Source organism: Trichosurus vulpecula, chromosome 2 (genome assembly GCF_011100635.1).
Source record: "Trichosurus vulpecula isolate mTriVul1 chromosome 2, mTriVul1.pri, whole genome shotgun sequence".
Taxonomy (NCBI): Eukaryota; Metazoa; Chordata; class Mammalia; order Diprotodontia; family Phalangeridae; genus Trichosurus; species Trichosurus vulpecula.
Window position 1 is genome coordinate 132,282,640 of NC_050574.1, and position 26,342 is coordinate 132,308,981.

General features: G+C 41.6%; 1 protein-coding gene across 1 annotated transcript in view; it reads right to left on the minus strand.

The window, feature by feature from the left end:
- Positions 1-26,342, minus strand: part of TTC12 (tetratricopeptide repeat domain 12) — a 55,426-nt gene that overhangs the window by 20,889 nt on the left and 8,195 nt on the right. Inside the window, exons 6-13 of the mRNA XM_036747797.1 lie at positions 26,143-26,264; positions 18,828-18,887; positions 12,776-12,847; positions 9,873-9,933; positions 9,280-9,468; positions 7,857-7,926; positions 6,663-6,751; positions 2,240-2,408 (exon numbers count right to left, since the gene is read on the minus strand). Of these exons, the coding sequence (XP_036603692.1) occupies positions 2,240-2,408; positions 6,663-6,751; positions 7,857-7,926; positions 9,280-9,468; positions 9,873-9,933; positions 12,776-12,847; positions 18,828-18,887; positions 26,143-26,264 (832 nt within the window). The remainder of the gene's footprint in view (positions 1-2,239; positions 2,409-6,662; positions 6,752-7,856; positions 7,927-9,279; positions 9,469-9,872; positions 9,934-12,775; positions 12,848-18,827; positions 18,888-26,142; positions 26,265-26,342) is intronic.

A 26,342-nucleotide genomic window follows, 5' to 3' on the forward strand; every position in this document is an offset into this window, starting at 1 on the left:
ATAGCACCACCTAGCTGCCTATACAAATACATACAAAGTAGTCTAAAGAAAGATAACTTAGAAGGGAAGGCATTAACAGTTGGGGAATCAGGAGAGGCTTCATGCAGAAAATGGTGCCTGAGCTGCACTCCAATGGAAGAGAACTCCTTTCTGTGGTGGAGAAAAGGAAGGCATGCATTCCAGGCATGTGGCACAGCTTGTGCAACAGAGATGGGAGGTGGAGTGTCATAGAGAGGAACAGAGACGACCGGCTGAGCTGAACTGCAGTGCGTGGGAGGGGGAGTAATGGCCAATAAGTCTAGGAAGATAGGTAGGGAAAATGAAGGTAATGAAGGACTTTACAATCTAAAGAGAGGAGTTTAAATGCAGGCTTTCTAAGCTCTGGGGGATCCAACCACTTAGATTTCTTCATAGGATTCATAATGCTCCCACCTCCAGAGTACCGCTTCTTTTCCAACTTGATGCTATTCCCAAATAGTTTTGTAAAGATGCCATCCTATGAGTGTATATTATTGTAACAGCTGTCTTTGGGTTATAGTGTGGCAAATGGAAAGCTGATGCAAATATTCAAGTGAACCATGACTTTGGCCCAATATCCTAGGGCTCTGAACAATAGAGCCTCCTGAGATAAAATGATAAGAATGCCACTCCAGTTCCTTTTGGCTCCTACTTCTCTCTCCCACCTCCCAAGTGAGGAAAAAGGTTTAAAGGATGGCCTATCCTTCACGAGAGGTGTGATCCACAGAGCGGAGTCTTGCCCTCTTTCTGAAAGTCTCATTTCATTACGGAGGTTCCATTACATCTTTCTTTCGCTCTCTATCTTTAATTGCACAACATTAAAAAGCAGAATGAGCATAAAGGCAATAGACTGAGGTTCTTTCACTGGCTAATGAGATGGTGGAGAACTCATGGGGTGATCATAGACTTCACTTTTCCAACTCACTGGAAAAATTCAAATAGGAACTCAAGGAATACTGCAATTAATTAGGAAAGGGAAGTCTATGATAACCGGTTTTACATTTCCTGAGATTAAATTAAATTAAAAATACATTTTTTTAAATTTTATCAAATGGATCTATGATTTCCTTGACCCCAGAGTTGCCTCCACTGGTGCAGAAACCAACCTATCTTTGCTTCCATGTCTTCCCATAATACTTTCTCCAGTGACAATTTAGGAGTGTTGAAACAGGGCCCCTTCCCTTCCTGCTTTGTCTATAATGGGGAAGAGGAACTAGAAGCCCGTCTCTTCACTATGAAAGTTATGCTGTCCTCAGAAGGCACTGTGCTGTGAAGGGTCCTACATCTGGATGCCAGGCTCAGGGTGGGGCTGAGTTTTCCCCTGTAAACTGTACAAGCCAGGCCTGGCAGCTGAAGACCCACACTAAACTACTCATAGCAACTTTGGTCTTTGCTCTCAGAGATCATCCAACCCAATTAAGTGAAAAGAAAGTTAGAATTGAAGTCAGATGATCTAGCTTTAAATCCTAGTTCTGATACTTATTTAGGGATACAACTAATAACATGTGTTATGGTGGTCCACAAAGCTGATGGGATCCTAGGCTGCACTAACAGAGGCATAGTATTCAGGAATAAGGAGGTAATGGTCCCCTTGAATTCTGCATTGGTCAGACCACAGTCAAAGGGACGTATTCAGTTCTGGCTACCACATTTGAGGAAGGGCACTGATTAGCTAAAGACTGTCCAGAGGCAGGTAAGCAGGATGATGAAGGACCTTGAGATCTTGCCATGAGGATAGTTGAAAGGAAGAAATAAAACAGAATCCTCACCTAGGCCAGGAGGCTGAAGGGTGGGAAAACATTACAAAAAGGAGAAAGGGGAGGACAGCTAAAAACTTGGAGCTAAATAAGAGATCTCAGGTTCTTCTGGAGGAGCAGGGAGCTGGACCCTCCAAAGAGAAAGCAACTGCTCATCCTTCAAGGCACAATCATGCAGATTTCCAAGTATTAACAGGTGAATCTCCTTCCATTAATGCACATGTGGAAAGGTCACAGTTACTATTTGTGTTTAAGAGTTTTCTTGGGAAAAATGACATAAAATGATCTCTTCACTGAGGACTCTGGAAACATGCGTGAGCATCAGAAACAAGACAGGGGCCAGTCAGCACCCCAAACTCTAACTGTAGAGTCTCTATTCCCAAGGGATAAAGGTCAACTATGGTTAGAGATCTTAGGAGGCCACATATGTTCTCCAGGAGACGTAACAGATTGCATGATTTTACCTGGTCAAGTCTACATGGCTTAAGACTAAGATTCTTCCATTCTGGGTCTGGCATAACAGGAGCAGAAGGTTCAGACCGTGCTGCCGGATAGAAGACACTTTTGAAGTGAGGAAGAAAGGCAGCAGGACGTCCATGTCAGAATGTGATAGTAACAAGCGCTGATTCTCTTCTGTAAAACACAAAGTACAGCCTCGTGCTCCAGATTTAAAGAAATCTAACCAACGTTCCTGCCATAGGAAGTCATCCCCAAAGTAGAGCCCACAGGAACACCCTCTTCATCCCTTCTCTGGCTGGTTGCTGCCTGGGGTTAACTCTTGTAGTTTCTCAGCCTGCCTCAGGGCTGGTCCTAAGTGGGGTCAGCGGTGGTAGAAGAGCCAGGGACAGGGGACAAGGAGCAGGAAGGAGGGAAGCACACAGAGCTGCTTCTCTTTCAAACCCTCACCATGTCCTGTGGGCAGGGTTTTCCTAGAAGTGTCCGCAGTTCAACACTCCTTTTTATGCTTCTATCCCATGAGCAATGACCAAATCATACAACAGTTCTAAATGGCAAAGCTTTATACAGGGACCGATGTAAATTTCATTTATATTGAGAGGAAAACCAAACTCAGGCCATCCTGGGCATGGTCCCAGGTGCTAAGGTAGAACTAGGAAGCCCTGAGGTAAAAAGCCAAGCAGTGTCTCTGAGTTGAATAGGGCTGGGGACACTGTCCTTAATCAGGAAGATTTTTGCTCCCTGACTGCCCTTTATGAATATTAAATTTCCTTAGGATACTTGAAATATCTATGTGTTAAATATTCTCATAATTAATGGACAAAGGATTCTTATGGAAACCTACTAGAAGTGACTGAAATCATATTATGATATTTTATGCAATGAAATTAACTTAAGTATAAACAGCTACTAAGTAAATCTAGAATTTTGGATTGATGTTTATGATTACATTTTTAATAAAACATGAATGTTTTATTGAATTAATTAATGAATTAAATGGGAAAAAGGTATCTACAATGCATGTGCACATATGCATGAGAGGTTATTTAGCCTTTGCTTAAAGATGTCCAGTGACAATGAACTCACTTATTTTCCTGCCACCAATCACCACAGGATTCTGGAAATGGCCTTCTGGACACCATCCAACTTACTAATGTCCTTTCTAAAATGTGGCATAACACTTCAGATATAATCTAGTCAGGGCATTATATGTAGCAGGACCATCATTCCCCTTTCCTCTAGAATGTTTTTCCCCTCTCCCTCTACTGTCCTCACAGAATCTCAGAATTGGAAGGAACCTCAGGGACCCTCTAGACCAACCTGTCCTTTGTCCTCTACAACCCATATGACTCTTCTCTTTTCCACATTAAACATTCTTAGTTCCTTCAGTCTGTTCTCATATGGCATGATCTCGATACCCTTCACCTTCCAGGTCACCCACCTCTGGTTGCTCTCTAGTTAATCATTGTGTTTCCTAAAATGTGGCACTCCAAACTAAACACAGCAGTCCAGATATCACCTGAACCAAGCTCCAAACCAAGAGACTCTCTCTCTCACCTGACTTCTTTGGTATATTATGTTTCTTTCAACATAATCTAAGATCATCTCTACACTCTCCAGGTTATTAGAAAGAATAGTGTTCTTTGAAAATACACACACACACACACACACACACACACACGAAGAATTTCAATCTGAAAACAAAGAAGAAAAGAATTTGGAGAGGTTGACCAGAATTCTGACCTAGGTTAGGAGGCCGAAGGGTGGGAAAATGTTACAAAGAGAGGAAAGGGAGGACAGCTACAAACTTGGAGCTAAGAAAAAGATCCGAGGGTTTTCTGGAAGAACAGGGAACTGAACCCTTCAAAGAGAAAGCAAATGTTCATCCTTCAGGGCATAATCATGCAAATTCCGAGGTGTTATCAAGTGAGATATGATCCAGCAATCAGAGGAGAAGAGACAAGGCAGGGACATTGGTGAATCCACTATATTGTACCCCATCAGACCACATTTAGAATAAATAGTGTACATTTGGTTCTGACTGCATTTTAGGAAAAAAAATACAAGATGAACCATATCCAAAAGAGGTGGAAAGCAAGTGTAGGAAGGCAAGGTCATTCTGATTTTCAAAGGAAGAGAATGGAGTCTACAAGCTATAATCCAATAAGCTTAGCATCTATTCTTGGGGAAATTACTGAATATATCATTAAAGTAATGGTTAATGAAAATTTAGAAACTGAAGCTGTGTTCACAAAAAAGGCAGCCTGGCTATGCCAAGAACATGTTATTCCAGACTAGCCTCATTTCCTTTATTGATAGGGTTTCTAGATGGGTAGGGGAGGAAAATGTTGTAGATAGAGTTTCCCCAGATTTTAGCAAAGCATTTTGAAAAAAAGTCTTGATAGTTTTATAGAAGAGATGGGCAGACGTTGGGCCAGTAGGCAATAAAAGTTTGATTTGGAACTGGATGAATGGCTGGACCCCCAAATTAGTCCTTAATGGCTCAAAGTCAGCTTGAGAGGACATCTTTAGTGTAACATTGCAGAGATCTGTGCTGTTTTATGTTTTTTTTTTTCACCAATGACTTGGTTAAGGGATAGAGGCCATGCCGATCGTATGTGCAGATGTCACACAGCGAGGAGGGATAGCTAATGCAATGGATGAGACAGTGGGATCAAAAAGAGCCTGACGGGCCACATGCAATGCTGGGCCAGACTTACTAAGATGAAATTTAATAGGAGGAAATATAAAATCCTGAATTCTCTAAGCCAGTGGTGGCACAAGATGGGCAAGGCCTGCCAAAGAGCAATTCATTTGAAAAATATCTGAGATTGAAGCAGCATGAGTGAAGTGCAAACTCCACATAAGTCAATAGCGTGATGTGGGGAGAAAAAAAGCTTAGGGCCAGGCAGAAGGCAGAGGATGGAGAGCCTCTCTGTTTTCAGCTCTGGTCAGATCGTGTCTAAAGCACTCAATTCAGGTCCAGTGCTACATTTCAGGAAGCAAATTGTTAAGCCAGAGGGCATCCAGAGGGTGACTGGAATGGAGAAGGGCCTTAAGATCATGAACTGGAACTGGAGATATTTAGCCCAGTGGAGAGAAGACTTGGGGGAAACATTAGAGCTGTTTGAAAGGTATCATGTGGAATAAGAATCAGACTTAATCTGCTTGGCCCCAGAGGAGCAATAGGTAGAACAAATTTGAACTCAATTAAGGAAAAGTCTCTGGCAATTATAACCATCGCAAACTGGAATACTGTGATCTTGACTCATATTTACTTTCATACATATTTTCTACAAATCCAATATCCATCTAGTGGTCTAAGTGACAGGGGGAAGGGATAAGGAAAGAAGGGAATAAGCCTTTCTCAAGTGCCTGCTATGTGCCAGGCCCTGTGCTAAGTGCTTTACAAATATTACCTCAGGTAGGCCATAGGGGAAATTTTTTTCAAAACTCCCTTTCAACTCGACAAAAATAAAAGTGGTATCCAGTGACTATGCCAGGCCCTAAAGGGTCAATGTTATGGGTTCTTGGTGAGGTAGAGTCATTAGAAGAAACGCAGCTCTCAGGCAGCATAATCGTTTGCACAGAATTGGTGTTCCGTAAATGTTTGCTGATATTAGCAATGATGATGATGACAGTGGCTTTAAGGAAAGGATCTTCCTGTTTTTCTAGATTTCCAGGACACCAGGTCCTACACCTGAAGCTGCTTACTTAATCTTGACTCAGAAGCTAGCTCTGCTTTCACCAAGAACGTGACTTCCTGAGAGTATCCCAAAATAGGCAAAAAAGAGAAAGAAACGTAGAGAAATAGTTATGAACACTATTTAGATTTATTGTATTGACATTATTAAATCCACTATCTTGGTAATGATATATTATTGAGACACAAAGAAATTCACCTCCCAAATTCTAATATGGAGAAGTGTAGCAAAGTGTAGCAAAACCAGCAAGGTTAATTAAATAACCTAATTGCTGAATTCCATTCATTAAGCATCATGTGAAGACCCTGGAGGGATGACCATACATCTAAGGCAAGTGAAAGGTATACTGTGGTTGTCAGTAAAAAGGTATACTAGCTTTGGGGGATGGAAAATTTTCCTAGCCCTGGAGCATGACGGAAAGACACTAATATAAAAGGACCAGAAGCATCTCCTAGGTGACCAAGGCCACGAGGCACTGGAAACAATCATATACATGATTCTGCCACATGGCTAACTCCATGGCTGCCTTCTTTAGGGACCCCAAATGAACAGTAAGGCTACCACTAACCCTTGCTGCTTATAAGGGCTGCAACTGAGCTCAACCCTCAAACCTCTGGAGCATGGTCAGGTCTAGACACTTCCCCTCCAGGAAGCAATCCTGCCAGACACAGTCCCTGCCACATTCATGGCACTTTAGCAGTAATTAAGGGTAATTACTTGGTCTTACCATTCCCATTGCATACTGCTCGCCAGAGTTTGAGAACAGCAGCACAAAGAACCTCTTCAATTTCATCTTCTCCTTCTGTGACAAAGCACCTGAATTGGGAAAATAAAAGGAATTAAAAGATTAAATCTGGAAACAGACATCATTTCCCTTTTCATCTGGTTCTTTTACCTCCAGGCTTCCTAAATACAGTGATTTGAGGATCCAGAGTCAGCTCTGCTTTGACTAATCAGGTAACTTTTCCCCAAAATACTCTGAGAAGCGAAGTGAGGAAAATGAAGAGCAAAAAGTTAACATTACTTAGAAATGTTAGATTCTGATTGATGCCACTAACTTGGTAAGAAAGCATTAACAACAAACCCATGGATTCAGGGGCCTCTGGTACCAGCCTTAATTTAAGGCTGATTTAAGAACTCTTAGTGTTTTTCAAGTTGGAAAGTCAAATTTATGGAAGAGTTTGAGCTGGGATAGGGAGAAACTAGTCTTACAAGTGATGAGGAAGCTGCATCTGGACCTGTCAGTACATCCAGGCTGTCAGAGACCCGTGTTCAGGTCAAGTGGGGTCTTCTGCCACTTCTGAGATATATGGCTATGACTCTGGCCTACATCAGATGGCCAAGTCTAAAGAATAAACCATATTCCATTAAGCTGTATAGTGATCCATTTCAAAAATGAAATACAATTGAACAAGAAGGTCGTGTCATTAATTAAAAAGCATTAACTCCTTTTATATATCTTTTCAGAAGAAACTGCTCTTGGACCAATCTAGACAGTGTTGGCATGACCATCTCATTGACTTCATCGACATGATTTGAGGGATAAATAGTAATTTATGTACAGATCAGAAATCTATAAATAAATTATATTTAAACATTGAAATTAACTCTGCAAGAGAGAGAAGTGACAACGTTCCTAAAACTCAAGTTCTTTCCCTTTTGGAGAGAAATTATTCTGCTTCTCTCTTCTGAAAGCAGTTATTAGAGACCAAAGTACAAGAGGCACTCCCTTCAGCCCTCAACAAAGATCCCATCACTGTTTGCTAGATATCAAACTAAAGGCAATCTGATCATCATATAAAATTGCTGTGTGATTGTTTATTATTTTCTATGAACTTCACAAGTGACTGCTTCCTTGAAAAATAACTGTGTGCATGTATTTTCATGCCCTGCTGCTCCTCTCACAAGTGAGTGTCCTTACCGCTTTATGACCATGTTGTCATTGATGATACTGAATCCATTGTGTGTTCTAAATAAAGTTTGTTCTGTGCCTAAAACAAATCAAAGGTAATTGTATCAGTTTTCTAAACATCTGGCTCATGTGTTGTCAAGGTCACCAATTTAACACTTTGGGAATAAAAAATATACCTTTATATTGGTTATAGAAAAGGAAAATTCACAGGAATCATAATATGGCAACATTATTTGCTGAATAAATGCTGGAGCTGGGTATTATAGGTTGTCTGTATGATCCACCATTTCATAATCTTTAAAGGGTCTCCTGAAATTACTTAAGAAAAAAGTCCAAGAAAAAATGGTAAATCCATCTGTTCTTAAAATATTTATTTAACAGGTGTTCTAGAAGTCTAGAGAACTCATAATTTTTTGGAGGTGGGGGTAGGACAAGGAGGGGATGCTGGAACATATTCAACTCTGTATGCTAAAAGTAGGCCAAACACTCCCTCTAGTTGAACAAATCACTCTAGTTTGGAAGTGAAAACTGTTTCAGCCTTCACACTAGCATTCACCATCCCGATAATAACACCTTAGCAGAAGTATAAGTCATGTCTGCTTCTAACTGATTTCAGGCAACAACTGCAGGAACCTCAAACTTTGTGCTATAAACTCCGAGCCACTTCAGGCTCTGTCTTCTGTTACTCAATTATTTCAAATATTTCTCTTTGATTAATTTTTTAAGTTCTTGTAGGGTAAGAACTAAGCTTCATATTTCTTTTTCTTATTTTTGGCAGCAATTATTCACTGAAAAAAATAAAAGAATTTACATCAACTGAGTGAGGCCAACTTGCATTAAAACCTCTATTCTCCTGATATGCTTTCCTGTTATGTACGAGACACAATGCAGTCTTGTGGAAATAGCCCTGGAATTGGAGTTGTAAGGTCTGAGTTCAAATCCCGAATCTACCATTTATTAGCTATGACCTTGGTAAAACACTTAATCTCTCTGAGTCTCAGTTTCTTGACCTGTAAAATGAGAATGTGGGGCAGCTAGGTGGCTCAGTGGATAGAGCGCTAGGCCTGGAGTCAGGAAGACCCGAGTTCAAATGTGGCTTCAGACACTTACTAGCTGTGTTACCCTGAGCAAGTCACTTAACCCTGTTTCCCTTAGTTTCCTCATCTATAAAATAAGCTTGAGAAGGAAAGTATCTTTGCCAAGAAAACCCCAAGTATGGTCACAAGCATGACTGAAAATGACTGAATAATACCAACCAAGATAAGAATAATAATTCTTACAATACTTACCTTTTTTCCCAAGGAAAATTTTGTAGATAAAAAAAACAAAGACAGAACTCTAGAAACATGAGCTAATATAACATTTGCAGATGACATCTAAGATAGAAATCAGTCAAAAGAAAAGACTAAAAGAATATGTATCTTGAACTCACAGTCTTTCATGAGTTCCGTGAGGAGCTGCATGCCCCCTGTATAGAACAAAGGGATCTGATCAGGTTCAGAGAGAGCCTGGAGCAAGTTCTTGGTGGTCACTGCTGCTTCCTTTCCTGACTCCAGCTCTTGTAGGGCTAGTTTCTCTTGTAATTCTGCTTTTTCTTGTTGGTCTACTTTATTGAGGAAGTCTTGGAAAAAAAACAATAACACAAAGATGTTTTGTTTTTTTTTTACCATTGGATCTTCTTCCATACCTTCCTCCTACCCCCACAGTTGGAAAGTCAGAAATAGAAAGAATAAACTTTATTGTCAATGAGAATGGTTAGTCCAAGAGAGGAGAAGTGGATGGGATGTATAGAATCTCGGAGAGGTTTCAGAGTAAAATCCAAGGTGATTAAGGGGAGACTAGAGAAGGTTCTGATGGAGGATGGCACAGTGCAGGAAAGAAGGTGACTCAGCCACAAGAAAGAGAAATGAACACCAGAGGAGCTGAATGTGTGAAACAGGTGAAATGGGCATACACAGTTGATGCTACATCAAAAACAGGAGATAATAAAACGCAAGGGGAGAGGGCCAGTGGGGACATTCTCACCATTCACTTGTGTTTGCAATTTGGGGTTTATTTCTAGGATCTTCTGGTAGCACTGCCTGGACTGAAAACAAGAGACAAGAACTTTCAGGTCAGTGACGGGTAGAGGTGAGGACATGAAAGGCCCGATCAAGGCCTCCCAGGATTTCACAATTATTTACTTCTAGGCCCCTGCTCTCCCTCAGCCCAGGAGGCAGTCAGAGTAGGCTCAGCATGGATTTCATATAACAGCCTATTTGTTTGCACTTCTGTGGAAGCTCTCCCCCAATCTGTGTGGTTGCGAGAATGCCTTGTGTTGCTGGAGCAGAAACAATTACAAAATACATGAAAAGATGACGTGTGGGGGTCAGAGATACAGGGGCCTGGAGTAGACAGGACCTCAGGGGCCATGTGGGCCAGCCACCTCATTTTACAGATGAGGTGACCAAGGCTAGCAGAGGGAAAGTGACTTTTCTGAGGGCACATGACCAGTAAGTGGCAGAGTCAGGGTTCCAAGCTAGGTGAGGCTTGTAAAATTACCATAATAACAACTCACATGTATAGCAGCACTGTTTACACAGAGATTTTCCTACACTAACCCTACGAGATGGGAGGTGTATCATCTCCAAATGCGAATAAGAAAACTGACTTCAGGGAGGCTAGATCAATTGCCTAAGGCCGCATACCTAGTAATCACCAGTTCTGGCTGCAAGGCTATTGCTGTTGGGGTTACTGTAAATCTAAGACATGAGCATTAGCCATGCAGATGTTTGTGCTCAGTGAGGAGGTACTTGAGTATCTGAAACACTGAAGAACGGGCACGTAGCTGGATGAAAAGGGTGAATAACTCCCACTTAGATAGAGCTGGAAGAGTGACAAGCTTTCCTCTACAACTCCTGTTTTCAAATCTATTATTCCCATTTCACATATAAAGAAAAGAGAAGGGAAGTGACTTGCCCAGGGTCTCCATGCTTATTTCTTCCAGACCCAGGTGTCTTCTGATGACTAAGTCAGCCCTGCTGTCATGGCCTGCCGCCCTGCAGAGAGCCTGGGAAACCAGCTACTAGGAGGGTGTGTGACTGAGGCCACCCGGCTTTCATAGCAGCCTGGCGGGTTCCCCGGGTAATTAAGAACAAGCTTCAAGGAGGGCCGTGGTCACTGCAGGCAATGTGTCTAGTGATAGCAAGTACACAGGACAGGGGAAAGCAGTAGTTTAGAGGGACTACAGTCACTAGGAATAATCAGTGCCAGGTGCTGCTTGCAGGGAAGTCTGGCCTAGGCCTGAGGGTAAAGCCTGAATAAACGACATAGAAAGGGCTCCAATTTCTTAGGGATTAAGAGAGCTGACACAGTATGTTAGTTCCAACAGAATCACCAAAATGTCAGGGCCAAGAAAAGAGCCAGCACACATGGAGGTAGGTCCTGGCTGGGTACCTAAGAACAAGGTAGAGATGGAGCGGCCCCCAGCTGAGACCCAAGAGCAGAGTTCCAAGAGGAATCTACAGAACAGCCCTCACTTGCCCTCATCCCTGGCCCCCTATTCAACTGCACCCCGCTCTACTTTGACACGCCTGGTCCAGTCCATGGCCTCCTTTAGACTTTGTTGTGTCTAAGAATGCCTGGCTCCTGACCTGGCTCAGCATCTGGCTGATGCTTTGGTTTGATCCCAGTGTGAACACCCCCATTCTCCCAAAGTTGTGTGTGTGGTGGGGAGTCCCTCAGGCCTTGTGACTGCCCACTCCAGAAGTACTGTTAGTACCCCCAAAGGGGATAAAATGAAGATGACCCTATGGCCGGCTCCTGATGAAAGCAGAGACCGGACCTATGCTAAGTTCATTAATGTAAGGAACTCCTAGGTCAGAAAACATCTGCCAATGTATGTTGCTACTTTCTCTCTAACTTGAGTCTCAAAAAGTTAAGTAACTTGGCCAGGGTCACACAGTCAGGATGTATCAGGGGCAGGACTTGAATCCTGGTCTTTTTGGCTCCAAAGCTGGCTCTCTAACTACCATGCCACACAACAGGTAGAAATAAGGGGGATAATGAGAAATAAAACTGGAAGTAATTTTAAGAGCATGGTTATCATGCTAAGCCCTAGTGAAATGAGAAAACTAGGTGGATAGGCATGGTGGATAGACCCCTGAGGCTAGAGCTAGGAAGGCTGAGTTCAAATCTAGCCTCAGACACTTACTAGCTGTGTGACCCTGGGCAAGTCACATAACTTCTGTTTGACTCAGTTTCCTCAACTGTAAAATGGGAATAAGAATAGCACCTGCCTTGGGAGGTTGCTATGAGGATCCGATGAGATAATACTTGTGAAGTGCCTAGCAAAACACCTGGCACATAGCAGGCACCATATGTAAATGCTTATTTCCTGGCCCCAAAATGGAACTGAGTCATGAAGCTACGCACCTATAGTTTTACCTGCCTGTATAATGAATGAGTCCCAAAGTCTCTATATAATATGATAAAGGCTTTTAAAGCCTAGCCATTTAACTGAGCATCTGTTGTGCTGAACACATTACTGGAAAAGAGTTCAAGGGAGGAATAATGGAGAAAGATCGAGGCTCTGAGGTCTTTAGAGGAAAAAACGCTGATTCTTTAGGTGGTATCGACAGAAAATGACCAGGTCTAGAAGGCCTGCTATTTGGGGACCCTCTGGGTTCATGTCCTTAGATGGCCAAATCCTTAAGCAGTTCCATAGCAGGAGATGAACTCAAGAAAGAATTCATAAAAGAAAAGAGCAAACTTTTTTTCTTCTCTCCCCAAAAAGCACGAGGTTAATTTACAAAGGGCAGTACTAAAAGGCTGTCTGACATCCAAGCCACCTGGGTGGAACCTTGCCTTTTTCATCTGCTACCTCCTCTAAGGTGGGCAGGCTTATCACTCTGGATCGAATGTGCCATGTGCAAGTTCCTAGAACTTACCATGCTGTAGTTCTTCAGGGCCAGGTGAGCTTTTCCCATGTGGAAATACGCTTTTGTGGAGTTTTCATCACACTGCACAAAAAGAATGATCAGACATGCTTCAGGATCCTCTAAGCCATTGCATAGGATACGAATAGGGACTGGATGTGTGATTTCTTTGATACAGGGAACTCCCAGATGAGTAAACTGTTTTTATCAATGCATCCTTCCAGCAACTTAAGAATCTTGGAATTGCCTAGAGCATTGAGAGGTTAAGTGTCACACAGGGTCAGGCAATTATGCCAGAGGTATGACTACAACTCAGGTCTTTCTGGTTTCAAGGCCCTCTATCCAGTACCACAGGCTGGCTCTCAAGCCATTAATTTTTGTTCAGTTGTTCAGTCATGTCTGACTCTTTGTGACCCTGATACTGTCTATGGGGTTTTCTTGGCAAAGATACTGGGGTGGTTGGCCATTTCCTTCTCTGCTGGATTAAGACAAGCAGAGGTTAAGACTTGCCCAGGGTTACTTGCCCTAGTAAGTGTTTGAGGGCAAATTTGAACTCAGGTCTTCCTGACTCCCGGCCCAGTGCTCTATTGACTGAGCCATCTAGATGTTTTCTAAACCATGAATTAGCTCCTGATAAGTGTCTGGCTTTTGTGTAACAAAGATAAGTCCATTCTTTGGTTCTCAGGACAGCTACACTAAATCAGATTAGGGGCAGCTGGGTGGCAAGGTGGATAGAGTGCTGGAAAAGTCAGGAAGACTCTTCCTCTTTCTGAATTCAAATCTGGCCTCAGGCACTGCCTAGCTGTGTGACCCTGGGCAAGTCACTTTACCCTGTTTGCCTCAGTTTCCTCATCTATAAAATGAACTGGAGAAGGAAATGGCAAACCACTCCAGTATCTTTGCCCAAAAAAACACCCAACAGGGTCCGACAAAGAGTTGGACACAACTGAAATGACTAAACAAGTGACCAAATTAACAAATAATCAAGTAATAGTCACGATCATTTTTATAACTGAAATTTATATAGCACTTGTAGGCTTACAAAACACTTTACATTCACAATGCCTGTATTTATCTGTGAACACGATGGCTCCCTCTAGTGTAAGTTCTTGGACAGTGAGAACTGTCTGATATGTATCTGAGTCCTCAGCACCTACCACGATGCCTGACATATACGAGGTGGGTTTCAAACTCAGGACCTCCTAGACTCCCCATCCAGCACTCTTTCCAGCTGAGCAAGGAGCTCAGCCATGCTGGGTAGCTCTCTGTGATCGAACATATTTTCATTTTCAGGGCAAGAGAAGAAGCAAATGAGAAGCCTTTCTCTTAGAACAGAGCTGAAAATAGGGGTAACAAAGTAGTCGGCCATCCAGGGCACAGAATCCAGGGAAAACATATGAGGCACCTTTTAATACTGCTTCTTTTTAATGTCCCAAAAGTCAATTTTCTATGGCACTTAACACATTGATTTATTCTATGATGCTGCTGCCAAATCATATCAGTTAGTAAAGCTCAAAGCCTCCAGTGAGTGTTTAGGAAAATGTAGAGGGCAAAACTTTAAGCCTCAGCTAGGGAATACTGGCCAAAAAGCAGTGATGAGAAATTAAAATGGGAAACTAGCTTGCTGATACCAAATTCTGAGGGCCTTAGAAATTTCAGAATAGGCAATTTTTATGCTGCTATAACTATTACTACTTATAAATATTAATATAAAATGACTTCCACTCATCTGGGGTTGGGAAGAATTCTTCTTACTAGAAGACATGGCTGAGATGTAGAGCAGTGTGTAAATTACTTGGGACAAATGACAGCTTTGATATGGTTTCACTTGGGGAGAGCAATGTTTATGTGTGTCTGCTTTTATTGGTGCTGACCTCACTTAGAGTGGCTGCCTTTGGCTAGATGAAATCAGATTATCTGGTTTCACCATCTTTAATTAGATCTCTGTCATTTGCATTCTGGATTTCGTGCTACACAGATATGCTTCATTGTCTCTTTCGTAGTGTTTTTATTGAGTGATTTTAAAGAAAAGGTATTATTCCAAGGGAATAACTGCAAAAGCTGCTCTTAAAGAGCACACCTCAGTTACTGTTAGAGATATTACAGCACCTGTTGGTGTGGGGAAGTCAAGTGTTTTAAGGAATATTCAAGCCCACAATGAAACGAGATTAGTATCACTGGAGTGGAAAATGGAAATGGAAACCAAAAAAAGCCAAATAACTGACAAACCATTGCTGAAAACCAGTCTAATTAATCTTCAGAAAATAAACAAAGACATTCAGAGGGACCTGGCAGCAGGAGGGGTTCTCATGGATTCCTCTGCAATGCAGCAAGGAGCTGTTGGGTGACGCAGTGGATAGAGTGCTGGGCCTGGAGTCAGGAAGATTCATCTTCCTGAGTTCAAATCTGGCCTCAGGCCTTTACCTTGGCTTGCCTCAGTTTATTCATCTGTAAAATGAGCCAGAGAAGGAAATGGCAAGCCACTCCAGTATCTTTGCTAAGAAAGCCCCAGGCATCACAAAGAGTCAGATACAACAGATACAATTGAAATGATTCCACAACAACAGTGCAGCACAAGTTTCTCTGAAGTTGAAAAAGCAGTAGGAAGACCGATAAAAAACAAACAAAAACCAGCTGCTGATCACTGCTATGAAGAAAAAGTTTGTTATGTGCAAGACAATACAAACACTGGAGTGCTCTAGGTCACCCCCTCCTCTCTCTAATCTTCAACCTCTCCCTATCTGTTGGTTCCTTCCCTATTGCCTGATGTACTTGAGTCCCCTCATCCTTTATCCTTAACTACATCTGACCATCCCTTCAAGCTACTGTCCTTAGTCTCTCCAAGCTTTCTCAGCCAAATTCCTAGAAAAAGCTAACCACACTTGTTGGTTCCACTTCTCCCCTCACCCTACTCAGTCCTTAACCCTTTACAATTTGGCTTCTCACTTCGTCTCAATTGACACTGCTCTTTCCAAATTTACCAATGAGCTCTTAATTGCTTAATCTAATAATTTTTCCCCCTAAATCTTCATCCTTCTTAATCTCTCTATTGTATTGACAGTGCTGACCATCCTCTCTTCCTGGATATTCTCTCTTCTCTTAGCTTTCATGTAATCCTCTTTCCAGGCTTTCCTCCTACCCATCTAACTACTCCCTCCCAGCTGCCTGATTCGTTATCTAAATCACACCCTCTAACCACAGGTTTTCTGTAAGTCTAGGGTTATTACTCTTCCCTCTCTTCTAGTCCTCGGCTCTCTACTGTTCTCTCTCTATTGTCATTCTCTTAGTGACCTCATCACCTCCCACAGACTTAATTAGCAGCTCTAGGCCAATGATTCCCATTGAGTCCCTCCCCAGGTTTCAAGACTGTATCACCAAATGTCTGTTGGATATGTCAAACCTTGTCCAAGAGTTATCTCAAACTCAACATGTCCAAAACAGAACTTAGTATCTTTCCCCCAAATTCAATCCTCTTCAAAGTTTCTCTATTTCTTTCAAAGTCACCACCATTCTTCTAATCCCCCAGATTCATAACCATGGCTTTGTTCTGGCCCCACATATCCAACCAGTTGCCAAATCTTGCTGTTTCTATCTCCACATCATCTCTTTCATCTGCCCCCTTCTATCTATTAAAAAAAGCCACCACCTTAGTCCCAGCCTTCATCACCTCTCACCTAAGATTATTCAAACAGTTTCCTAATTGGCTTCCTTGACTCAAATCTCCCTTCCCCCACTTAATCTATCCTCCATACTGATTTTCCTTAAGTGTGGATCTAGCCACGTGACTCCCCTACTCAATGAGCATCAATGGCTTCCTTACTGCCTCTAGAATCTAATATAAATTCCTCTGTTTACCTTTCAAAATCTTTCATAAATTGGCCCAGCCTCTCTTTCCAGGCTCATTACTCTTTCTTCCAGACAGACTGTGCCCTTCCATTCTTCTCCTCAATCCTGGCCTTCCATGTCTGGTCTCTATGCCCCTGTACTAGCTACCCCCATGCCTAGCATGCACTCCCTCTTCACCTCCACCTGAAAGAATTCCTCTCTTCCATCAGAATGTGGCTCAAATATCACATTTTATATGGAGCCCTTTCCTCATCTTCTCTCTCAAACTATCATTAAGCTACTTTGTGTGTGCATGTGTGTGTGTGTGTGTTTGTGTGTGTGTACACGTACACTCCTGCAGACTATAGTAACCTCCTTGCAAACAGAGATTGTTTCATTCATAGTATTTGTGTCTCCAGCGCCAAGTACAGTGCCTAGCACATAGTAAGTACTTAGTAAATATTTGTTTTTTAATTATATTCTTTATAATTTCCTTTCCTATCTTCCAAAAGTTTTCAAATGGCTTCAAAGCCTCAGTAGGCATTTAACAAATTTAACTGCTATACTGCTTCAACCATGAGGCCCGATTTGCTTTGGTTTCACCATTAATTTTCCTGCATTTTAATTAACTATTTGGAAACAGGCCAATATATTACATAGAACCAGCATGAAAATGAGCCTGTCCTCTTTATCCTTTTCAGATCCAAATAGGGAGGGATGCCTGGTGGCCCAGAGAGAGTTCCCTAGAAGAAATGAAATCCACTCTGGAAAAAGTTGGACAGAACTCAGACTATAACTTTGAGGTTTGGTAACAATAGCCCAGGAAGGTTTCTTTACCTCCTTCTTTCTCATTTGGAAAAAAAAAGAATTCATGACTCCAAAAAGGCAGGGGAATAGGTCAAAACTGAAGATGAGCTGCATTTGACAGTATTATAAATTGACTACTGTACTTCAAAATATGAAAAAAATAGCAAGTGTTTTTATAACATGAAAAAATAATATATCCTTGGATATCAGCACATTATTTTTTAAAGAAGTACCTTATTGCTATCATTAGCCACTTCATCGAAGTTCTAATTTGCCCCCTTTGTTTGATTAACCAATCAACAAGTATTTGTTGAAACCCCTAGATGTGCCCAAAACTGTGCCAAAAATGTAAAGTCTTATGCTGGGATCTGGGGTGGGTAGAATTTATTATCCTGTTGTCTCAGAATAAAATATAAATGCCTCTCTTCAGTTCTCAAAGTCCTTCACAAGAGGGCCCCAGCCTACCCTTCCAGCCTCATTGGACATTACTCTTCCACTCATGCTGTGATTCCGTCAAGCCCACCTAGTCCCTGCCTTTCTCACAAACAGCAGCCCACCTCCCATCTCCACCCCTTGACACCACCCATCCCCCCATGCCTGGATTCGCTCCCTCTTCCCTTCCCCTCCCAGAATCCCTTTTTATCTTCAAGGTCCAGCTTAAAAAAACAAAACAAAAAACCTTTAAGATAAAACCTTTCCTGTCCCCCACTGCTAATGGCCTCTCTCTTAAACTGTCTTACACTTACCTACTTTGTATTTATTTGAGTTTATTATTTTTATATTTATTCTGTATGTATTTATACCTTTATTTGTTGTCTCCCCTATTCAAATGTAAGCTCCTTGAAAGCAGGGATTGTTTTACCCTTTCTATTTGTACCCTCAATGCCTAGGACAGGGCCCGGCATGTGGTAAATACTTAATAAATACTTGATTGACTGACAGATTAAAGATTATTTAAATACCAACTCGCTTGAAATAAAATAACAGCAGGTGGGCATATAATTTCATTATTAAAGGACCTTTTCAATTTCATCCTTCACTGCCTATTATGATAAATTCAGGATGATCAAGAATTACAGAATTTTAGAACAAGAAAATACCACGTACAGCAGCACTATACCTGAAGCATGACAGGCAGACTGGCTGAACAATAGAAATTCTTTCTCCTGATTATTCTCCCCAAAACAGGGGGGTGGTATAGTAAATTTACAAATGATTAGGGGTAGAGAAAAATACAATTTTGTGAAGAAGATTATACATACGACATTTCAGAGCACAACTGGCTGGGCTGGGAGCCCACAAAAGATTAGAGGTTCTGCCTCCACAAACCCGACCCTGATAAGCTGGTTTATTTCAGTTCAGCATGGGGCTGCCTAATCCATATCTTGTCCAAGTATATTGCCATCTGGTAGAAGGAAGAGCATCTTCTTACCTTCAGAGCCCAATCACAATCCACCAGTGCTTTTTCATATTCTTCCAGTTTTATGTAAGCCTGCAACGACATGAAACTTGTGAGAGGCAGCACTGGTCAGTGCGGGATGGGTAGAGTTATCTTTGAGACACAAAGAGCTGCTGAACCTCTGCAAAGAAAGGGTACCTTTGGGGTGATTTCTACTGAATGGAACCAGAGAGTGGCAAGGGAACGTGGACACAATTGTTTATTCTCTCCTCCAGAAAGTCTGAATTAAAATCACAGAAACCAAGAGCTCCAGAAAGCTCAGTGGCCCCTGTATGGAACAGGAAATTGTCACCACCATGCTTGGATGCCTGGCCCCTTCAAGGGTGCAGTAGTACTCACACATAAAGCTCTGCGGTAGGGTGAATGCTCCCAAAAGGAGAAACTCCTAGCTTCACTCTGTGGTATTCTGGCTTACAGTGCTTCTTGGGAATGAAAATACGATCTGCATTTCTATCCTCATCAGTATTTTAGGAACACTTAAGATTTCTGTGTATTTATGTAGTTCAAAGGAGCCCCTCTCTCAGCCTGAATTTCCTCATCTCTAAAAATGAAAGGATTGGATTAGAATTCAGGGGTGGGGAACCTGTGACCTGAAGCCACATATGCCTCTCTAGGTCCTCCAGTGCGGCTCTTGGACCACAGAACATATCCCCTTAATAAAAGGCTTTGTTCTGTAAAACTTGGACTTGGTCAAAAAGCTGCACTCAAGGACCTAGAGGGCCACATGTGGCCTCGAGGCTACAGGTTCCCCACCCCTGGTTTAGATCATCTCTAAATTGTATTTTTAGAATTTAATATTCTGTCATTCTGTGACATTGCTCACACTCCAGCCCAAATACATCCCCCCTCCCCCAAACCCCCTGGATGTAAGTAAAGCAAGGGCTAGGCAGGAGCAGGGCTGGGAAACACAGATTCACTGTTATCACTGCTTTGATATGATCATGCTCTTTAACAGGTACATACATATGTTTGACACTTTTTCTTTGGAGAGTTCTTTATAAGGCAGAGGATACCAGAAATTATCCTTTTTTCAAAGAAGGGGAGACTGAAGTGTCAAGAAGCTAAGTGACTACTCTAGGGTCTGCCAGCAAGAGAAGCAATACCAGAAGCCAGGTCTGCCAATAACCCAAGTCACAGGCAAAATATTTTGTAAACAGAAAGTGTACAAAGGGCAGCGAACATAAAAAAGATATTCACACAGATCATCCTATCATGAACTAAGGGCAGTGTGTGGTGGGGGGATGTTAAACAGTCAAGCACACTGATCAAGAATCAAGCAACAGCTTGCACTAATGGATGTCTGCAGTGCAGCTCTTTGAAAAGGAACCTGAGATGTGGTGCTTGCACTCAATTGGTTTATGGTCTAATTGAAAAAGAGGAATCTGGAGCTATCTGTTTCATAAAGCACCCTCCATTTCTTCTGGTGTTTGTCATTTCATTTAAGGGTCAGGGCATGTGAGGAAGACGGCAGCATCCATCAGACACAGTGGTTATTATTCAGGATAGGGATTCTGGGAAGGCTCAGTATAGGTTTTCCCAATATCATGACATGGTCTTTTCCCTTTCTATGCTTTGACTTTCTCATTCTGTATTGTTTCCTACATCTTAAATAGACGTGTATTTTCCAAATGGCAATTAAACTCCAAATATATCTAAATTACACTAGCAATCTATTGATCATAACATTAGCTCTAAAAGGAAAACAAAGTGAGGAAAGGGTAGGATTTCTCTTCAGCACAGAGCAACATAATTCAAAGGCCCTTATTAAGTGTTCTGTAACACTGTGTGCACATTAGCAAGGAATTTTAAAAATAGTCAATGGTTCAAACGATTCCTAATACCAGGCTGTACAGTGTGTGTTTTATTTCTCTCTGAAGAAATGCTTCTTAGGATAAAATGGAAAAGGAATTTTTCCTCAAAACTTTCAGAGTTTTTCCTCAAGACTTTTGGAGTTTTTGCTCAAAAGTTTTCACCATTTTTCCTTATGCACATCATAATTTCAGAACATTTTTACATTTAAAGAAGCTCTTCTGTTATAAAAATTAAAGTATAGTACAGTAATGTCTCGATAATTTAAATCAGAACTCAGGTTGGTCTATATTGGTGAATGCTCTGAATTAAAATTTTTAAACAACTGCAGTTTCGTTATTTTCTAATATCTAGCTTATGGCACAGCACCCATAGGCTTTAGTCTTATGTCCCCTAGGTGCACTCTTGGGGATGCTCCCCCAAATCAGCCTCTTTGGCTACTGTCACCCCAGGGAAATACCAGAATAGAACTTAAACAGCTTGTCTGTAGGGCTTCCCAGATGTGGAGCCAAAAGGTTCCCTGAAAGTTCAAAACCCTGAAGTCTTCTCTGAGTCCTCACTCTCGCTCCACATATCCAGTCAGAGCCAAAATCTTGTTATTTCTATTCCCACAACATCTCTCTTCTACATCCCCCTTTCTCTAACTCTACTTAAGGCCTTCATCCCTTCCTACCAGGCCTATTGCAATAGCATCCTGATTGCTCTTTCGGCTTCCAGCTTCTCCTCACTTCAAACCACCCTCCACAAGGGAGCCAAAGTGAGTTTAACTACTCAGTAAATCCCATTGGTTCCCTATCACCTTTGGGACCACAAGTAAACTACTCTTTTTGGCATTTCAAACACTTTGCAACTAGTGTTTTCCTACCATTCCAGTCTTCTTTTTATTCTTTACCCCTTTCCACACACTATGGGACAGTCATATGGGGCAACTGGCTATTACTTACAGATGGCAATCCTTCTTTGATGTCCAATCTCTTTGCAATGGCTGACTCCTATATAGAGAATGCTCTTGCTCTCTCTCTCTCTCTCTCCCCTCACCTCCACCTCTTGGAATCCCTGATTTCTTTCAAGACAAAGCTCAAAATTGATGTCCTGCAAGAAGGAGGCCTTTCCTGTTCTCCCTAGATGTTGGTGCCTTCCCAAGTTTACTGTGCATCTACTTGGCATTAATTTTGAATACACCTATGTATGTATGTACAGGTTGTCTCCACTATTGCAATGTAAATTTCTTGGGGGAAAGGGCTATTTCCAATTTTGCCTTTATATCGCTAGTACTTCACAGTGAGTAGCACATGGTAAGCACTTAATATATGCTTATTGATTGATTGAATTCACATGTCTGGTCCAGGGCTGCCATTATTTTAACCCATGGAAAAAGAAGAAAACACGTAACAGCCTTACAGTAGCTAATAAATGAAATTTATAAATGAAAATTATCATTTTCCTTCCTCTGTGGTTAGTCTCATCTTTCCTTAGGGTCCTAAAGCCTTCCAAATTCATAGCATCACATGGTAGTTTAGACTCCTTTCAGAAAGGAAAACAAACATGGGGATACCAGAGATGCAGCCCCTCTAACACCCTGGTAAGTTACACCTTTTGCCCCAGAGACTCTGACAGGTTCCCAACACTATGCTACTATGCTGTCACTTGGATTCTCCTTAGAAGGGAAAAGAATTTGGGGATGCTATGCAGGTTCTCCTCTTCCCCCAAGTACCTGTACTGTCCACATGACTCACAGTAAGAACAAAAGACAAAGCCCAGGTTGCTTCCCCACATCATGACTTTACTTCTTTGCAATCCATCTGGCTGTAGCTCAGAAGAGACAGGGAAAGGGAACGTGTGTTTGATTCTCTTTTCTCTCCAAGAGACACATGATACCCAGAAGATCTCTCACTAGAGGGCTGGATTCCAGGATTCCTGAATTTTAGGTCACACTTAAAATGGTGACCCCTGATGCTAGGGCAGAAAATTCTCCTATTGATAGAAAGCTGGATTTGAGGATCACACTGTTCTAGATCTCTCTTGTCCTCTATCTAGGAAGCTTGGTGGAATTTAAGCCTCAGTTTTTGCCCTACCACTATGCTGCGCTGGAATCCAAGAACTGTCTTCTCAGCTTATGTGGGTGAAAATATATGCATTTCTCGTCTGCCTCTCCTTCAAAGCAATAAATCAAACAACAAACATTTATGAAGCACTTTTATAGTCTAGGTGCTAGGAGTACAAAGACAAAAATGAAACAGTCCCTGTCTTCAAGATGCCTAAATTCCACTGGACGTCATAACATGTAGATACGTATATAATGTACAAAATTTATATAAAGTAACTTTGCGAGAAGGTACTAGCTGCTAGGGAAATCAAGAAAAGCCTTAATGTGGGAAGTGGTATTTGAGCCAACCTTTAGAGAAAAATAGGCATTCTAAGAGGCAGAGACAAGAATGGAGTGAATTCAGGGAAAAACTTTGCAAAAGGTATGGTGAGAAGAAATGGAGTCACACAGGAGAAATGGTGAGAAAGGCCAGTTTTGCTGGGATGAAAAGTGTCTGAAGGGGGGAAATTTATAATGAGGCTAGAAAGGCAGGCTGAAGTCAGGTTGTGAAGGGCTCTAAAAGCTAAACTGAGGATTTGCATTTCATCCTAGAAGTAATAGGGAACCCCTAGAATTTACTGTACTTAGGAATATCACTGGCAGTGGTGTGAAAGATGGATTGGAAAAAAGGAGGAATCTGGGCCAGGGAGACCAACAGGGAAGCTACTACAATGGTTCTGGGGGAAGATGAGAGAATGACATAGGTGGGTGGCCATGTGTGTAAAGAGAGGTTAATATACATTATATAAGAAGCGTGATAGTGGAAATGACAAAATTTGGCAACCAATGGATACGCAGTAAAAGAGAATGAGCAACTGAGGACAGTGCTGAGGTTTTGCATCAAGATGACAGAGGATGGTGATACTCTCAAGAGAAATATGAAAGTTCAAAGGAAGGATGGGTTTTTTAGGAAAGTTTTGGACATAATGAGTTTGAGATACCTAAGAGACATTCAATAATAAGTGTCCAGTGATAAGTACTTAATAATCATTTTCATTTATTCATTCATTAGTAATGTGGGATTGGAGCTCAGGAGAGAGACTAGGGTTGAATTTATAAATCTAGGGGTCATCTGAACAAAGATGATAATTGAACCCACTCGAGCTGATGAAGTTGAGGAGAGGAAAGAGACAGAAGTCTAAGATAAAGCCTTGTGGAAGACCCATAGTTAAGGACTTAGATCAAAACCCAGAAAACATGACTGAGAAGTTGCAACCAGATGAGTTGGGAAAGGAACAAGAGAAGGCATGCCATGAAAACTCAGAGGGAAAAGGGTTATCAATAATGTGAAATGCTGCAGAGAGAGCAAGAAGGATGAGGTGTGAGAAAAGGTCACTCACTGGAGCTTCCTAGACTGGGAGTCATGAAGAACTGGCTTAGAATCCTGCCTTAGACACCCAGGTATGTGACTTTGGGCTGGTCTTAACATCTTTGGGTCTCCATTTCATTATCTGTAAAAGGAAGGTGTTGGACTAGGTCCAAGTTTCCTTCCAGCACTAAATTTATGGTTCTATGACTTGGCAACTAAGATGTTACTAAAAACTGTTTCAGTTCAGTAATGGGGTTGAAAGCCAAACTGCAACTAGCCATTAATGAATGGAAAGAGGAGAGGCATTCCCACCCACACATTCACTCAGGTCTGCTCCTGCCTCCGCTGTTTTTCAGGATCTGTCCAGGAAAATAATAATAATAATAATAATAATAATAATAATAATAATAATAATAATAATAATAATAATTATGGCTGAGTAGAAGATGAAGACTCCCTTCCTAGGTTAGTTAAGTCCATCCCATTAAAGTCTGATTCAGCCAATTCAACACTCATCAATTAATCAATGAAGAAATATTCCCAGTCTTCTGAAACAGGCGCTAGTAGGCATACTCTCAACCTCCAAAGGAGGATACTTCCAAAAGTCCTAAGGAAAAGCTTACCACACTGTAAGATCAGACAGGAAAGAAAGAACAAAAACAGAAACAGAAAACCTAGGCTAAGAAAGTGTTAGCAAGTAGAATTATTTATAGATCTGCCTCTATGGTTCATAAGACAGTTTTCTAATTAGCATACCAGTTATTTATAGACAGATAGTACTTCAAAAGTACTTTAACTGGAAGCTCTAGAGGTGGCTAGCCATTCCTCAACTGACTCAAATCAACAAGTATTTACTGTTGAACTACAATGTGCCTAATTATTGTGCTAATTCAGCTATAAAAATATGCTGCCCCTCCTTACATAACCTTCTCCAGGCAAAAAGTAGTGGGTTTCAAAGCACTTATAATTTCTTTAGGGAGACAACCAGACACCGAATCAGGGAGCAGGCTTCTGCTGTCCTGTCTCCATCCTTCCTCTGCTTAAAAAACCCTTTGTTCAGAGATAAAGAAAAGATACATTTTAACCAAGCCTGTGTCTGAATTACTAAGGATGTCTGAAGTAATGAGATTATACTGTACTTTGTATGGTTTCATTTATCATTGTCACTATAATATTGGTCTTTTCTACTTTCAGTATTTCCACCTCTTGTTTTCAGTGTTTTTCCCCTCTGCTATATCAGTTCCTCAGAGGAATTACTGAAGTGAGTGGAAGAGAGAAGGAAAAAATGAGGAGAGAAGGGGAAGGGCACCAGAAACTAAATCCCTGAGTAATTAGCTCCAGTTCCACTAGGTACAAATTGATTCAAGATCTTAAACTAACAGGCAAGTTATCCTCTACAAGGTTAGGCTGCTTCCAAAAAGTAGGCTTCCTATGATGACAGAACTCTCAGGAGACAGAAGTCCCTTTCACCCTCCCTCCTTATCATGGGAAAAATTACCGATTACTGCATAGGCCATCAGATAACTACAGGCCTCACTGACCTGATTTTCACAAGATAAGTCTCAATTCTGTTGGCCATTCAGAGTCTTGGTCTCTTTCTAGAATCCATGCCTCTGAATATTAAGCCATGGCCTTCTTCCCTGTATCTCTTGGGAATTATCTTTCCACTTTTCAACTTCATGAAGTCCTCTATTTGCACCTTTCTCACTCACTTACTGTGTGTTATTTGATATTCTAGTTAGTATTGCATGTCCTATCCACCTAACAGACAATAAGTTCCATGGGGTCAGGGACCATGTGCTATCTAAATTTGGTATCTTGCCTAGCACTTAGTAGTGGTCAGAATTTCAAAATAAAATACTTGCTGGATTGTTGCTTTTTTTTTTAAAGGAATGTGCTTTGCAGAACCTGTTTCTATGATACACAGCACATCAAATACAAGGGCCAGGTAGAAAGGCTGAGCCTGGAGTTCTGGTTAACACCCTGCTCACCAAAAACAAAAAGGTGGGGATGGGAAGGGGGACGGCATTGCTCTGACCTCTAGAGGACGCTTCAATTTCTTGAAGTCCCTGGTGTTAACTGACCTGGGCCCTGTTGGTGTAGAGCACTATCATGTCCTTGAGTTTCTTCAGGCCCTCACTGTAGTGCTGGACAGCCATCCTGTAATCACCTTTCAGAAAAGCTTCATTGCCTTTTTCTTTCAAGGCTATGAAAACAAAGATCATAGGCATAAGATCTCATTTTAAACGGGAAAATCCTCCAGAACCTCACAACCTGCCGCCTA